Consider the following 17,196-nt stretch of genomic DNA (forward strand, 5'->3'; position numbering starts at 1 on the left):
GCCTCAGATGAGCGTGACGTGACAACTGTTTAAATTGGAGTTGTTTGAGAAGTTGCGGGCGGGCTTTTGCGCGTGCGCAGTTGAGTCGCGTATGAGTTATACCTTGTCCCACTTCTGGTTACAGAAGTGTGGCTGGGCGCCACTACTCAATATTGCCCCGGTTCGGAAATACAGTAAATCCGGGGCTGATGCACAGAGCAGTCTGAGCTGTGGTGGGGAGGTGGGTCGTCTCCACGTGACCCGTGTTTAGGTTCAGTGATTTTGTTGTCTCATCTTCGTTTATTGCTCTCATGTTAAATGATGATGAAACGGATTTTTGTGGCCGGGAGCTATCAAATGAATTGAAATACCTTTGCATAATTACGGAAGGCTAAAATATGTTATTAGTTTCAGATTTTATTTCCACTTTTCTGATAGTCGAGCATTAATCGCCTTGCACAACAATTAAGTTATTTTTGTCGACTTGCTAAAGAGATTTTGCTTTTAATCTTTTCTGCTGAGGCAGTCAATTTATTTGAAACGAAGTGTTTAATTTCACACTCTTGGCGGGTTTCAACTGTTCGCTACATTTCAAGTGCACGTATGGCATTATACCATAATAAAGAACCGAACATGAGATAATACAGCACTGGTACTCTAAGAAAATTTACATCCGAATATGGACATAAGAATGTGCACTTAAGCCGAATTATGCATTTTAGTGTGGTTCACGAATTTCCGATGCTCTTTGAGTATCCTCTGATTTCTTGTATCTTTTGTGACATAATGTAAGATCTCTTAATGTTTTACACGTGCGGTCTTCCTGCGTCACTGTAGCTGCGCAAGCGAGGTGACGCCTGTTACCTGGTGCTCTCTTGCAACTGCTGAAACGAATCTATTTCTAACAGGTCGCGGGAAAATGTAGCGAACGGTGGTTTGAAAAGCATTACATTCGAAGCAAATTTCCTTTTGCGCAAGATGAACTATGTACGATGAGTTTCTTAAATCACAAAACGTATGACTCCATTTAAAAATAGTCTTTGAGGGCAACCATTTAGAAGAATTCAGAGCCCAGATCAGACATTTACGTCGTTATTAAACATTTTACTGGCACATTTGTGTGATGTATCTTAATTTAAACCATGAACTTTTCTTATTTGTGTGTTCGCGCTACTTAAAGAGTGATCTTGCTACTGGTCGAGTAGATCACGTGTCCTGTGCTGTCATCAGCTGGCGAGATCACGTGACATGCACTATAACTGGTTACAAAAGCGCATCGCAATCTCGAGTTCAGTGCTTCGGGAAGTAACGTGCGGTGTTTGGTGAAATTCAAATTTATACTTTCGTAATACGAAAATATGCAGCATACGTGCCCCCCCTTCCCAGGGGTTTCGTTGTCTAAAGTGCTGGGAAATTCTAAGTCGGTATATAAAACCGTAAACATTCAAAGGATTTACAGTGCCGAGGAAGAGTATACCGTCACTTAACTCGGAAAAAGTGTATTTTCACCCGTGAGAATGTGTATTTTCAACCGGGAAAAATCAGGGAATTTTTTTTCTTTGTCCACGTATACACCCTGTAAGAGCTAAACTCTTGTTCAGTAGAAGGAACATCTTTTAGTGTACAGAGTTGGCATTTGTGTCACGTACTGAGATCTACGGTCCCTTAGCAATGTAAAAAAATTAACCTTCTAAGTCGACGCACTCAAAAGATACGGCCATTCGTGTCGTGTACTCCGATACTCAAAAATTCACTCAGAATCTACGGGGTCATTCTCGGCCTAGGATACTGACATTTGGCACGAATTAAGGTTTCACTATAAAACTAGAGGGGAAAAATCTGAAAATTGTTAATCCGTAATTATATCACGTAACAAAAAAATTTTGTCTGCTAGCACCCCCTTTTCTCAGGAGAAAGGTACACGTATCGAGTTGAAATTTCTGTCTCGTATTACAGTTTACGGTCCCTGAGCAGTGTAATAAATGTAAGCTAAGTCAATCCACTCAGAAGACACGGTCACTTATGTCACATACTTTGACACTCTCTCATGTACTCACTAATCAAAACCTGCAGGATACTCCCTGCTGACCTACAATTACAAAATTTGACAAGTAGTAACGTTTTACAGAACAAGCAAAGCAAAAAAAATCTGAATATGATTAATTTGTAATTCTATAACATAACAAAAATATGTCTTTATTACCTGACATCAAAATTAATACATTCTCAAAAGTCTCTGAATTCCCAGGACCAATAGCTTGTCGATACCAATGTCAATAACAGATAAAAGTCAGAGAGATTCTCGATTTCCGGGACGCACGAGTTATTCTGTAACAAATAGTCACTCTGGTGGTCTGTTATTTTGCTTTAATTCCAAACGTTGAATATTTTCTTATTTTTTCCCTGCTGTAGTAGTTGTTGTGGTCTTCAGTCCAGAGACTGGTTTGATGCAGCTCTCCGTGCTACTCTATCCTGTGCAAGCTGCTTCATCTCTCAATACGTACTGCAACCTCCATCCTTCTGAATCTGCTCAGTATATTCGTCTCTCGGTCTCCCTCTACGATTTTTACCCTCCACACTGCCCTCCAATACTAAATCAAATAAAATATGCAAATACATGAACACTGTGGTAGTACAACGAAATCTCAAATTTTTATAAAGATACAGTCAAGTCAAAAAGTTTTCGGTACAAAATAACTTTTCTACATGTGCGCGAGAAGAGAGAATGCAGAATCCTCGTGTTACCGCAGCCTAAAACTGGTCTGCACTTTGATAGACAGTATCTACAAGTAAACATCACAGTGTAAACGGTGGCAGCCAATCGCAGAATATTTTAGGGGAACAATTAAAAAAAATAATAAATAAATAAATAAAAAATTAAAAAATAAATTGTTTCAAAGCACCCGTCAAATCTTCACCAGTTTTCTCCTAGAGTAACTTCAGCTGTCCCTACACGACCCAATTTGTCCGCCTTTCGGAACTCTAGCAGTTCTGTCCGAAGCTGTCGGCAAGACACGCTTTTGGCCCTCTGCCGGAGTCGCTAGCAAGTTCGCACCGTCGGTTTAGCCGAAGAGTGAGTGCGGGAGGCGGGTCACACGTGCGGACACGGGAGGGTTCCGGAGGGCAGAACTCAGTCACTTCTCTCTCTCGTTACCCGGCCTTCGACCGGAACACACGTCTTTCTCCGAAGGCACAGCCTCCGGCTCCACACCGCACGACCCTCTGCCGACAGAACTCGACACGGACCGCCTCCTCTCCCGTTGCCCACTTTCTTCGGTTTGTCTGATCGTACAGACTGATCTACACTCGGTTAACTTCCTACTCTACGCGCACCCCCTGTATCCCGTATACTGTAATACACGGTGCCCAAAAACACTGACAAGATTTAAGGACAGATTCTTTACACCAGAACGAGAAAAAAGTGTAGTGTAAACATTAGCTCTAAAATGCATAACTTAAATGGGTTCTCAGCTGTCGGATAGGCATACACGTGGACAACGTGGCTGTTCTGTGAAGGTTCCGTTTCCGGCGATCGAGGTACCGAACCTTAAATTACTGAGACGGGATGTTTTTGTCCCAGTGACAGTTTTACGGGATTCGAAAACTCCGGCTGTTCCAGTGTGTAGGAGTAAAAGTTCGAAAGTGAGTGTAAGATTTACGAGATCCTCAGAAACGCATCTGCGTGATGTAAGGTTACCTACTTCAGATAGTACAGCTTGCTTCTGGTGAATAAACCCTATTTAATTTAGTTACACTAACCGCACTGTCCCCGAGACGACAGGCAGTACGAGACTGCGGGAAACAGAGAGGCAGTGTCCTCGTTTTCAGCCCGACACGTACGAGATGCTCGTTATTCGCGTACACCTCTAGAAATTTACACGAGCTGTTTCGTCTAGTGTTCGACCGTTAATGTCACTCTCGGCACTAGTGCGTCGTTGTTACTCGTTTGAAACGGTATAAAGTGGGCATTCCCGATATTGAGCTCTCTCTACACTCGTTCAGCTATCGCCTCAGCCGTATCTGGTAAGGTGTGTGCACGTGCCGGCAGCCGACATTACAGTTTTCGAACCGCCGTTTAAAAATCCTTAAAAGAATATTTACTTGTGTCCGGGAGAAGAGTGAAGTCAGTACCAGTCATTATGCTCCCACATTCTGAGGTTAATCGCGTGCTCGAGACACGTTCTGTTAACGAGACATCCCGCCTCGGGTCAGGAAAGTATAGCCCCGTATGTCCGGCAGGGGTGTCGTTTATGCCGCAACAGTTTAATTAGTCGAGTAAAATGTTGGGATCCACGCAGGTAAAGGCTCTGTTAAGTTTATAAGATACACCTGCAGGGTGGTTCAGAGGGTGCGGTGCCTCAGTTCTTAAGGACAGAACCCTCGTGGGATGACTGTGTCGTCTGTCTGTCCACGTGACTGACTTAAAAAAAAAAAAACGAGCTGAGGTCTATGGTCCCCTGGTGGTGTAAAAAACTGAAGTTCCTAAACTAGCACAATCGAAAGATACAGCTACTTATGTCACGTATTTTGATACTCAAAAACTCACTCATTAAAACCTACAGGACACTTCTCATTGATCTAGAATCATGAAATTTGGCAAGAATTAAGGTTTCACAGTACAACTAAAGGAAAAAAATCCGAAAATTTATTGTTGTATCACATGATTTTTTCCTTCTTTTGTTTATTTATTTATTTATTTATCTCCTGACTGTCTGGGTGTCCATCTGTTAAGACTCCTTTTCTGATAAATGTATCAAGTTGAAATGTATGTCACATACTAAGGTCCCTTGATAGTGTAATAAATGTGAGCTTCTGATGCAGTGCAATCAAAAGACGTAGCCAATTGTGACACATGCTATCTGACTCGTCAAAGCCTAGAGGGTACTTCCTGTTGACCTAGAATCGTAAAATTTGGCTGCAAGCAAGATTTCACAGTACAAGTAAAGAGAAAATCTGATGTTGATTTGTAATCGTATCACAAAAAATATTGCTTTGGTCATTCTCTAAGGTCTCGGAATTCCCGGAGCCGGAGATATTGCCAGTATCGAAGTCAATAATAGGCAAAAATTGTCGACAGTCTAGATTTCTTGGACGGATGAAGTGTCTACGTGTACACGTAATTAAGTTTGTACGGAAGTCTCGGAGCCCGAATCGGGACTCCGGCCATTCTTTATTGCTACTTTCCACAGCTGCTAAATGAATTTCCTTTTAGCTTTGCCAACACAATTTGTCTGTCTGTCGTGTGTGAAACGCTGCCTCGATCCGTTTCAGGGTGAGCTGGTGTTCTACGTGAACGAGGAGTCGCAGGGGGTGGCCGCGAGGGACGTTCCGAGCGGCGTCTACGGCTTCGTCGACATGTACGGGAAGTGTGCGCAGGTGACAGTCATCGATGACGACGACGAGACCCGTGGAGACTCTGACGACAGTAAGTGCACTGCCTGCCTGTCCCTAATTGCAGCTCGGCGATGCCCGATTCCGTGTCCCGGCCGACTCGGCAAAGCAGAATTTTTCTGTATTTGACATTTAACTGCGGTATCCACATTGACTGCAGTATTTGCTAAAACACGAGCACATATTTGACGAGCATCATTTAAAATCGTACTAAATACACAGACTGTAATTTTACAGGAAGCAAGAAAAACGTTTCGCTGCGTGACCTAATGAAATATGTCAAAATTCTCATCGGTCGAAACTAGGTATTTAGATTGTATTCCAGAATTAGTCGTGATTGAAATTGTTTCCTGATGCACGAAGGCACCATCTTAATTTTTAAATTACACTTAATACATTTTAAACTAGTTCACTGAAGAAAATACATTTTGGCGCAATCGTGTTTTCCTGTAATACGATCTGAAATGTTCATTTCAGTTTTTTATTCATTTTGTTGTTGGAGACAGCCCATCGTGTAAAACAATTAAGTTATTAACATCTTCCAAAAAGAATCAAAAACAGTCACTGTTTGAAAAGGCTTTATTGCTAATGACCAGCTTTCTCCTCCGAATGCAAAAATATTTCGTTGACGCCGACCTACGTAGGGAGAATCGATCGTCGTCATAAAATAAGGGAAGCCGGAACTCGGATGGTAAGATGTAGGTGTTTGTTCTTCCCTCGTGCTATACAAGATTGGAATATTAGAGAATTATGAAGGTGGTTCAATGAACCCTCTGCCAGGCACTTCGGTGTGATTTGCAGAGTATCCATGTAGATGTAGATGCTTGAAAATGCAGTCTAAATTACCTAGTCTATACTCGTGCAGTGGCTCATAATGAGGGCAGTCGTGACTTTAGACAAACTTTAAGCGTAATTTCAAAGCTTTCCGAAACGTTGTCTCGCTCACATGGTTAACTTGAAATATTTAATGCATGAACTCCTTTGTAAAGTAATAAAATGTTGGAGCCCTTTTGCACATAGGCGTTTGATACCATAAAGGGTTGGGGATTTACTGTTTCTATTCCAACATTTCAAAAGCCTTGACTCTCTTCTTGCCTATAATGCTTTTCAACAACATGTGACTTCTATGTGGGACTATGCTCCAGCCCCATACTTTAGGAATGGATTTCTAACCCTTTAATTTAAACAAGGTGTCAGTGAATTTCATTTTTTCCAGAAATTCTCTTCTTACTATAGCCGGTGTGCATCAGTATCGGATTTTACATATATAAATCATTGATTCAATATACAGGAGACCCATTAATATAAGTAATGTAAATTAAGCACATACAAAGAGGTGAAGAAAAAAAATTAATCATATTTTTTGACCATCAGTACAAATTTGTTACATTACTCTATGAAGATATATTTACCATCATTTTGATATTCTGTGACTGAATGCTAACATTTTTACCCAAGGATGGCATGTAATTCTCTTTTCAGCAGATGTAGTTTCATTACATAGAAGTTTCTCTTTGTCAGTGTATTATAAATTTTTATAGCTTTATACTGAAGGCTCTGGGAATAAAGCTTTAATGTGCAACACAATTACATGAAATTTTCTTTTTTCCTAGAATCATAAATTTGTTGAAAACTGTTTCCTAAAGATACGTCTGAATTATTATTTTATACACAGACTAGTTAGAGGCAATAAACCCCCAATTCCTTACATAATTGGTCTCCCGTGTATAAAGTAGCTTGAAGTGTTTGATTACTTTGCAAATCAGTTAATGTGTTAAATATTTGACGTTAAGGAGGTAATTGAGAAAGTTTGAAATTAAAGTTTGTTGTAAGTCATAAGTGCGCTTATTACAAAACACTGGATGAATACAGTCTGAGAATTTGCACTCCATTTTAAGCAAAAACTAGTTTTCAGTGCATCTCTATTTTTACGATGTCACATGTCTTGAGCTGTGTGTCGTAAGAAAAATAATGTTGCTGGTACATTCAGTGATGATGTCTGTAGGTACTGTATGCAGTGTGGCTGTGAATAAAGTTCGGAGTAAAAAATTAAAACCTCCTGAATTTGAAGCCATTTTGACTATTTTTCGGCTCTGACTGTTTCAAGAAATATGTGACGATTTCTTAAATTACCGCGACCAGTCACAAACTTTGTCAACTACTGTATTACTTATTTATTTGGCGACATGTTTCGAGAGAATACCTCATTTTCAGGCTAAATGGCATTACAAGACCTTTACAGTAAGGTCATACTGGTGTTACATAGTCTTTTCATAAATGCTGTGGTCATCCTGTGGAAGAAGAGAAAACTTAATAAGAGGTGATGTCACTTTGGAAGCTGGACTGATGTTTGTATGACCTTGTTGTAAAGTTGTTTTTGTAATGCCATTTAGCCTTAAGATGAGGTATTCCGTCCAAACATGTTGCTAAATAAATAAGTAATCCAGTAATTGACAAAGTTTGTGACTGGTAGCAGTAATTTAAGGAACCTTTACATAAAACATTCTACCTGAAGCCAAAGTTAGATTGTGTGAGTAGTGAAAATGTAATAAGCAATACACTTCTTTCTGCTTTCGTCATTTTTTGGGGTGTGTCAGTGATAGAAATTTTCGTAAAGGTTTTAAATTATGTACATAGTTTCTAATTGTAATACTTCCTTGTTGTGCTAAACTTTTTAAGTTCAGATTGTACAGTGTCGTACAGACAATTTACTTGTTTATTGTAAATACGTAACACAGAGTAATAAATTGTTGTTATGAAAAACTACATACTGAACTTTCAACGGGTCAATAGTCCACAGGAGGTGCTAAAAATGTTCACCATGAACTTTGATACACGATTCGGCACATCTCAACACATTTCTGAAAACTTTTACTATTTCATTAGATGACATTTCAGCAGTCATGTTGTGAATGTTTGTTTCCATCTCTTTAGTTGTGTATGGGTTGTTACTATTGATTTTGCTCTCTATATTACCCCACAAATAAAAACAGGGTGTATGCGCCCCAGGACAAATGGGAAATCTGGGAAAAACCCAGAATTTTTCATCCGGGAGAAAACTCGGAAAAAGCTGATAATTTTTCATTTTTCAATTTTGTAATTTTGACTGGTAAGAATTGATACTCTAACAAAGAATTCCACTTTAGCCTGCTGCAGAATAATACTGCAGCAATAAAACATAAACGAGAGCAAAACACTAATGTAAAACTTAAGTTGCGAAGAAAATATGCCATTTACAACAACAAAACACAGTGCTTGCATAAGTGTTCAGTGACAGCAAAATGTGTCAAAGGCTACAGGAAAAAGATTGTGCAATACTTCATAATGACTGCTTTCGATGAAGATTTCTAACAGGTCACGGGAAAATATTGCAAATGGTGGTTCCAGAAGCATTACTTTCAAAGTAAAATTCCTTTTACGCAAGACAGATTATGTTACACGTGAGACTGCGTGATGAATTTCTTTTTTACTCTCTCTCAGAACTTAACACTTAGAAAAATTGTGGGCCCTGAAGACAAGACATTTATGTCTTCATTTAAAATTTTACTGGCATGTTTGTGTTTAATATAGATAAAGAGTAACACTTGCAAAAAATTAAGAATGAAATAAAAACTGAAAACAATGTTATCTTTGACAGCTTAGCTTTTCTTGCAGCTGTACTAGATGTATACTACACTAATTTAAACGATATACTTTCCCTCTTTGTGTATTTGCTCTACTTAACAGTGGTGTAGTTAATGGCTGACTACACCAGGTGTCCTACGGTCTGAATATCTGCTTTCGTTTGCTGGCAAGATAACGTGGTGTGAGCCACGATTTCCTGACAAAAGAACATCGCAGTATGGATTTGAGTGCATAGGAAACTGATGTGTCGTGTCTGGTGGAATCCGAATTTATAGTTCCAAAAAACATGCAGCGTGCATATTGCTGCACAAAAAGATCTTTCCGTAAGTGTTATTTTTTTGGTATGTTTTGTTTCCTAAAGTGCCGGGAAGTAGTGTATAAAAGCTACACCCTTCAAGGAATTGATAACTTTTGCAGTTATCAGGGTATTTTCACCCAGGAAAATGTATATTTTCATCTGGTAAGAAGTGTATTTTTATCCAGGAATTTTTTCCTTGTCTGCGTGTACACACTGAAAAATCACAGGTAGACAGATCGGGTGATCTGGGAGGCCACAAACGTGCGGAAACTGTACGTTCTTTCCGAAAGCTTCACGGACACGTGACATCGAAGCTCGTGAAGTATATGTCGTAACACAGTCTGGTTGGAAAAACACACAGGCTACTATCGTTCTTCCTGTATCGGCTGCACTACGGATCATTGCACTAATTTTGTCACGTACACTTGAGAGAGTTCACGGTGATGTTAAAGAAAATGGGGCCTACAGCCCATTGGTCTGGAACTGCACACCAAACAGGTACTTTCACATCACGTAGAGCCATCTCAGAGCATTCCCTAGGATTGTCTGTTGACCGGTAGCACGTGTCACGAGAGTAGACGTACCCACCGAGGTGAAACTGTCCTTTGTCCGAGTTGAAGTCGAGACTTGGATCCAGATAACCGACAGAGACATAAGTGAGTAATTGTCTGCAATGGTGTATGTAATTCGTGTATAATTTGTAGGTTTACTTTATATCATCTTGTGGTGCATTACTTTATATGCTCGTTTATGTAACAGCTTCTGCACTTTTTCGCATAATGTTCGTTCGATGTTTAGTTGGGAGGATAGATGTCTAGTTGATTTCTGTGGACTACTTACTGCAGTCTTGTGAACACGTTCAGTATTTTCAAACAATGGAAACTCCAGGTAGGAATATGAACAGTGTAGGAAAAGACAGATTGCTCCTTACCGTAAAGTAGACACGTCAAGTTGCAGACAGGGACAATTAAGACACTAACATAAAACTTTCAGCCACAGCCGTCATCAGTTAAAAAACAAAAACACACACACACACACACACACACACACACACACACACACACACACACCTCATGCACAGACAACTGCCAACTACAGCATCTCAGGCTGGAATGCCCGGCTGCAGTTGGCGGTTGTCTGTGCATGAGGTGTGTGTGTGTGTGTGTGTGTGTGTGTGTGTGTGTGTGTGTGTGTGTGTGTGTGTGTGTGTTTTTGTTGATGAAGGCTGTGGATGAAAGTTTTATGTTAGTGTCTTAATTGTCCCTGTCTGCAACTTGACGTGTCTACTTTACGGTAAGGAGCAATCTGTCTTTTCCAAAATTGTTCAATATTCTTGGTGAACAGACTTTCTTTGCAAAATTAAGTCTAGCGTTTGCGAGGGAACCTTTTGCTATGACTTTACTGATCAGTTTCTGCACAACACTTTTTGCAGGAATAGCTCTCTCCAGATATTTTATCACGAACCTTTCATTTAACGTTTTAAATGATTTACATCCAAAAAAGGTTTAGACAGTAAACAGTTCGATCGGAAAAGGTATTGCGCAGAACTGTACTCGCAGCAAGCTTCAAACTGACTTCCGAAAATGCAGCACTGATCACTAAGTATTCACAAGTGCAAGACTGTTTAACAGGTTTGCCAAATAGCTTATGTGAGAAGACCTCTATAAATTTATACTACACCTACCCCAGGGCTTTTGACAGAAGTGCATTCCTAAGTTTGTAATTTTTATGGGCAGTTTGGAAGTTGTTTTAAACTGTGTCAGTTACATCTTTGTCGTACTTACTTCTAATCCATTTAGATAAAACCGGTGTTCCGAGGTGTTTGGGGTATGAGTGATTCCATCTCGAATTGGTTCTGCAGTTTCAGTTTGGCCACCGTCAGTTTTCCTGCTGCCCAAATGGGAAAACTTTTCCACCACTTCTGATGCCTTGTTTGTAATCTGATTTCCTGATTTCATTTGTCTACACTCCCATTATCCTTGTCGATGTTTGTCTTATAGTGATATTTGTGCTGTAGGAAAGTTCTTGTGCTGTTGTTGTGGTCTTCAGTCCTGAGGCAGGTTTGATGCAGCTCTCCGTGCTACTCTATGCTGTGCAAGCTTCTTCATCTCCCAGTACCTACTGCAACCTACATCCTTCTGAATCTGCTTAGTGTATTCATCTCTCGGTCTCCCTCTACGATTTTTACCCTCCACGCTGCCCTCCAATGCTAAATTTGTGATCCCTTGATGCCTCAGAACATGTCCTACCACCCGATCCCTACTTCTAGTCAAGTTCTGCCACAAACTCCTCTTCTCTCCAATTATATTCAATACCTCCTCATTAGTTATGTGATCTACCCATCTAATCTTCAGCATTCTTATGTAGCACCACATTTCGAAACCTTCTATTCTCTTCTTGTCTAAACTATTTATCGTCCACGTTTCACTTCCATACATGGCTACACTCAATACAAATACTTTCAGAAACGACTTCCTGCCACTTAAATCTATACTCGATGTTAACAAATTTCTCTCCTTCAGAAACGCTTTCCTTGCCATTGCCAGTCTACATTTTTTATATCCTCTCTACTTCGACCATCATAAGTTATTTTGCTCCCCAAATAGCAAAACTCATTTACTGCTTTAAGTGTCTCATTTCCTAATCTAATTCCCTCAGCATCACCCGACTTAATTCGACTACATTCCATTATCCTCGTTTCACTTTTGTTGATGTTCATCTTATACCCTCCTTTTAAGACACTGTCCATTCAGTTCAACTGCTCTTCCAAGTCCTTTGCTGTCTCTGACAGAATTGCAATGTCATCGCCGAACCTCACAGAATTCCCGTCTGTGAAGGCCTCTGCGTACTGGGGCAGGGAGTTCTCGTCATTGCAGATACGTCATCTGTGGAAGGCCGGTCTGTACGGGAGGGATTATTTTGGTGTGCGACGGACGACAGCTGACGAAATGCGGGTAATGTTAGGATTTGGTGGGTTTAATGTAGACAGAGGTGTGGCTGGAGCTGTCAGTGATGTGGATGTCGATGTCCAGTGAGACGGTGTGTCGGGTAGATATCGAAGTGACATTTTTCGTATTCTGTTGTCTAGTTACTACTTCCAGGGATCAGATTCCTGTGGAATACACAGTTGCGAGACTTGTCCGATCCACCCACCCTGCATTTCTTATTCCATTCCTGTCACAATGTTACCCTACCCCGTCAGAGGCCGGGCCACCTGTGAAAGCAGCAGTGTCACATACCGACACTTCTGCAAACGCCGCACTGCCTTTTGTGTCGGTACGACTACCGTCCGGCAGTCTGCGGGTCGAATGGCCACCGCCAAATAGTTGTCGTGAACAGAGGGGACTGTCCCGTGGCTCGGCACGCAGCAGTGGCCGCTTCGCGACCTGCGCCGTCTGCAATCCTTCAGTCCGCAACCGTGGAGTTGTCCCTAAGACACGTCCTCCGCTCCCGCCACTCTGTCCGCATTCCGGTCCCCATGTCACCTGCCTTTCTTCCTCTGTCTCCCTTCCTTCTTAGAGTCCTTATGCTGCCTCCGTTGACTTTTTGTAGCCTTCAGGGTTTTCTTCGCCCGGGTCTCGCACGATAGGCTCCCCGATCTACAGTCGTGTAGACCGGTCCGTTTGACGAAACAGGGACTGATGACAGAGTAGTTTGGTTCCTTTAATCGTCCGACCGACAACTGCCGACCACCCGAGTTGCCTTCCACGTGTGCCACGTCCCGCACACCTCTACAGTTACACCTGCTGTCCGTGCCCCGTGCAGTCCTAACTGGCAAACCAGCCTCCTTGCCAGCCAATAGCCACCCACTCCCAATCTCTCTCCCTGCCTCTCACGTTCCTCACTCTCAACCCACCCCATCTGACACTACCCCCCCCCCCAACTAGTGTAAAACAACATTGGCACTGTGTCTAGCTACCGCCATGTGTGCGTGTGTGTGCGTCTGTGTTTTTTTTATCATAATAACCGTTTGGCAAAATACTTTCCTCTTAACATGCTGTCATTTCCCCAAATCTTGTTTTGAAATGTCAGACTGTTTATGAGATATTAGGAATGTTTTGGATACTTCATTCTGGCTTCATTAATGGCGCACACAAATGAACGTGCTACGTAAGATCAGCTTTTTCGAGATTGGTTACAAACAGATCCTTCCAACCGAGTAAAGAGAAAATTTCAATACGCTAGCTAAATTCCGTAGCAGCAACGTATTATGTAATGTGCAACAAATGCAAAATCGAGACACTTATTTTTCGTCACAGAATTTTCAAATTTCGTACAATATTTTACGTAAATGCGGATATCCCAATAACTGTGACTATTAACGAAGTGATGGGCACTTCATCACGAAGATGACATATAAAGCTATAACCATTGCATAAATAAATTTTGTTACCAAATAGTCTCTGAGAGATTGTTCCAGAAAGGCTGCAGGGTGCGTGCCTCGATTTCGTCATCGCGACGTGTCGCCGACCGTCCGGAAGCGGCAGACTGTGTCGGCCTCCGTTTTGGAGCGAACGGACGAACCTGTCGAACAGTTTGGATGAAAATCGGTCACCGTGCACCGGCTAGCGTATCCTCTGCGGTCTCTCAAGTTGAAGTTCATTTAATTTAATCCTATCACTGTGCTGTGCGTAAGTGTTTTGCCTGTCAAGAGAACGAGAGGTGTGACGCGTCTGCCCCGCAGGATCCGACTTCGATGTCGAGCTGAGTGCGAGTTGCGGAACGTACGAGCCGGCCGACGGGCAGCAGCAGCCGGCACTGGTGACGGACCTCGTCGTCAACATGAACGTCGCCAACACTCGGCGCGACGTCATCGCGTTCGAAGAGGAGTCGCCACCGGCGTCCGTAGTCGCTGCGGAGGACGTGGAAGTGTCGCCCCCTCCGGACAGGTTGAGGTGAGCTGCAGACGTCGCAATGCCGAGGCTCCGATACTGGCAGCCGTGTGCCGGTAGTGGGTATAAAGTTTGGAAACGAGTGTGACTGCCCGACTGACTGTTTTTAACAAACGAGTGGCCGGTCAATTGTTTGTACCGCCAGTTCTTCTGTCGAATGGAATTGACACCTCTGTCCGCGCCAGGTGTACAAATTTTCTCAATAGCTTTCCAGGTGGAACTGCTTTTGCGTACTCGTTCAGTCTTTTCGTCGATATGTGAACTGTGACTCGGATTGCCAACTTTTTTTTAGAGACAGTTAATGTATCCAAGGTGTATACACTACGGACAACCGGGAAAAACATGGTAATTTTTTTTAATCTGGGATAAAGCGTGGAAAAACCCTGGAACTTTTTAGGATTCCGGGAATTGTCCAGTGCTTCAGTCTTCAGTTAAATTTTGGTGGTTTTGACTGGTAAGAATTGATAGTCTAACAACGAATTTTACTGTATCCCGCTACTGTAGAATAATAATGCAGCAATAACATGTAAACGAGACAATAAAACCAAAATGAAACTTGAGATGCAAAGGAAATGCACCATTTACAGTAAAAAAACAGAGTGCATACACGAGCGCCTACCGAAAGCAAAATCTGTCGAAGGCTTTAGGAGGGAGACTGTGGAATACTTTGTAACAGCAAACTGCTTCTGTCCAGTGCGACATCACAGCTGTTTACATTACGTTCATTTTGAGCGGTTGCCAGCGGGCTCTCACGCGTGCGGAGCTGAGTTGCGTACGAGCAGCTCCGTCTCCCACTTCTGGCTTCTCGGAGTGCGGCTGCGGCAGTAGTGAGAATCGATCACGCTACGCAGAAACAATTTTCTGATGCACCTGAGCTGCCAGATTCGCGGATGCACAGAGCAGTCTGGGTCGTAGTGGGAAGGGGGACGGTCGCCCTCGTTTACGTTTATTGATTTTGCCGTTTCCTCTTTGTTTACAGTTCACACGTCAAATGAAAACGAAATGAATTCCTGTGGCCGTGAGCTATCGACTGAATTAAAATACATTCACAGAATTACGGAAGGCTAAAATATGTTATTAGTTTCAGTCTTCTGATTGTATTTTATTTTCACATTTTTGGCAGTCGGGCATTGATCGCCTTCCACGACAGTGAAGTTTTTTGTCGGTTTGCTAAAGAAGTTTGGCTTCTACTAATCTTTTCCGCAGATGCAATCAATTTATAAGAAACGAAGTGTTTCATTCACACTATTGGCTGGTTTCGACTGTTTAATTAATTTAGAGTGCACGTTTTCATCTTCTGGCATGTATGGCATTATGCCTTAACAATGAGACAATACAGTACTGGTACTCTGAGAAAATTTGCATCCCAAAAAGTGCGCTGAAAAGCTTAATATGAGTTTGGGGCCTACTTCATTGTGAATCTGGACGTACAAATGTGTCCTTTAAGCCGAATTATGCATTTTAGTACGGTTTACGAAATTCGTTTGCTCTCGGAGTATCCTCTGATGTCCTGTTTCTCGTATGACGTTATGTAAGATCTCTTAATGCTATGTGTATATGAACATGCCAGCTTCCTATGTCATTGTAGCTGCCCACCCACAGTAACGCCTGTTTTCTTGCGCTCTCTGGCAACTGTCGAAACGAACCTAAATTTTTACTAGCACATTCGTGTGTGTATTGTAAAGTATGACACTCGTTAAAAAGACCAATGTTATATGTGAAAGCTTAGCTTTTCTTGTAGCTTATTAATCTTAAAGACCAATATTATAAGTGAAAATTAAGTGTTTCTTGTAGCTACTCTGTGTACATTAATTTAAACCGTAAACTCTTTCTATTTGTGTGTTCACGCTACTTAACACTGATGTTGCTATTAGCTGACTACATCACGTGTCCTATGCACTGAATATCTGCTGTCATTGGATGCCGAGATGATGTGACGTGAGCTATCATTGGCTTACAATAGTATATTGCAATCTCTATTTCAATGCTTCACAATCTAATGTGCTGTGTTTGGTGGAATTCTAATTTATACTTTCGTAATGTGAGAATATGCGGTGTATCGTAATATGAAAATATGCAACACACGTTTGTGCACCCACCCACCCCCACCCCCGGCCCTCCCTTCGCCCACACCTTTTGCCAAATTTCATTTTCTAAAGTACCAGGAAGTTCTAAGCCAGTGTGTAAAAACTTAACCATTCACAAGATTGATATTTTAACAGCTCCAAGGGAAAGTACACTGTCGCTTATCACAGAAAAAGTGTATTTTCACCTTGGAAGAAGTGTATTTTCACATGGGGGAAAAGTGTGGTTTTAACCAGGAGACCCGGGAAAAATCTGGGATTTAAAAAAATTTTTATTTATTTATTTATTTATTTTCTTGTCCACGTGTACACCTTGGTATCTAAAAATGTAGTCCAGTAAAACCTCGCTTTTACAGTTTTTGAGGGACATGAAAAAATTATGTGAAATATGAGAAAATGTAAGAAATAACTTCTCAAGTAGTAAAAGCTACGTAAAGTGCCCCTATTGCATTTTTGTATTTTGTGTGCTATAATGTACATAATAGGCATCAAAATACTCGTCAAAGAGCAGAAGCAGTTTCATATGGAATGGACACATCAGGTGGGTAGTTGAGAAGGTGACTGCTAGAATTCATTTTATTGGGAGAATTTTGGGAAAGCTTATCTCTCATCTACAAAGGAGGTGGCGTGTAGAGTGATCCATTCTCGAGTACTGCTAGTTTTTTGTACACTCCTGGAAATGGAAAAAAGAACACATTGACACCGGTGTGTCAGACCCACCATACTTGCTCCGGACACTGCGAGAGGGCTGTACAAGCAATGATCACACGCACGGCACAGCGGACACACCAGGAACCGTGGTGTTGGCCGTCGAATGGCGCTAGCTGCGTAGCATTTGTGCACCGCCGCCGTCAGTGTCAGCCAGTTTGCCGTGGCATACGGAGCTCCATCGCAGTCTTTAACACTGGTAGCATGCCGCGACAGCGTG

At 41.8% G+C, this 17,196-nt stretch overlaps 1 protein-coding gene across 1 annotated transcript in view; it reads left to right on the forward strand.

Moving 5' to 3' along the window:
- LOC126232175 (neuralized-like protein 4) overlaps positions 1-17,196 on the forward strand; it is a 295,692-nt gene that overhangs the window by 55,481 nt on the left and 223,015 nt on the right. Inside the window, exons 4-5 of the mRNA XM_049942472.1 lie at positions 5,251-5,404; positions 13,977-14,187. Of these exons, the coding sequence (XP_049798429.1) occupies positions 5,251-5,404; positions 13,977-14,187 (365 nt within the window). The remainder of the gene's footprint in view (positions 1-5,250; positions 5,405-13,976; positions 14,188-17,196) is intronic.

Source organism: Schistocerca nitens, unplaced genomic scaffold (assembly GCF_023898315.1).
Source record: "Schistocerca nitens isolate TAMUIC-IGC-003100 unplaced genomic scaffold, iqSchNite1.1 HiC_scaffold_465, whole genome shotgun sequence".
NCBI classification, from domain to species: Eukaryota; Metazoa; Arthropoda; class Insecta; order Orthoptera; family Acrididae; genus Schistocerca; species Schistocerca nitens.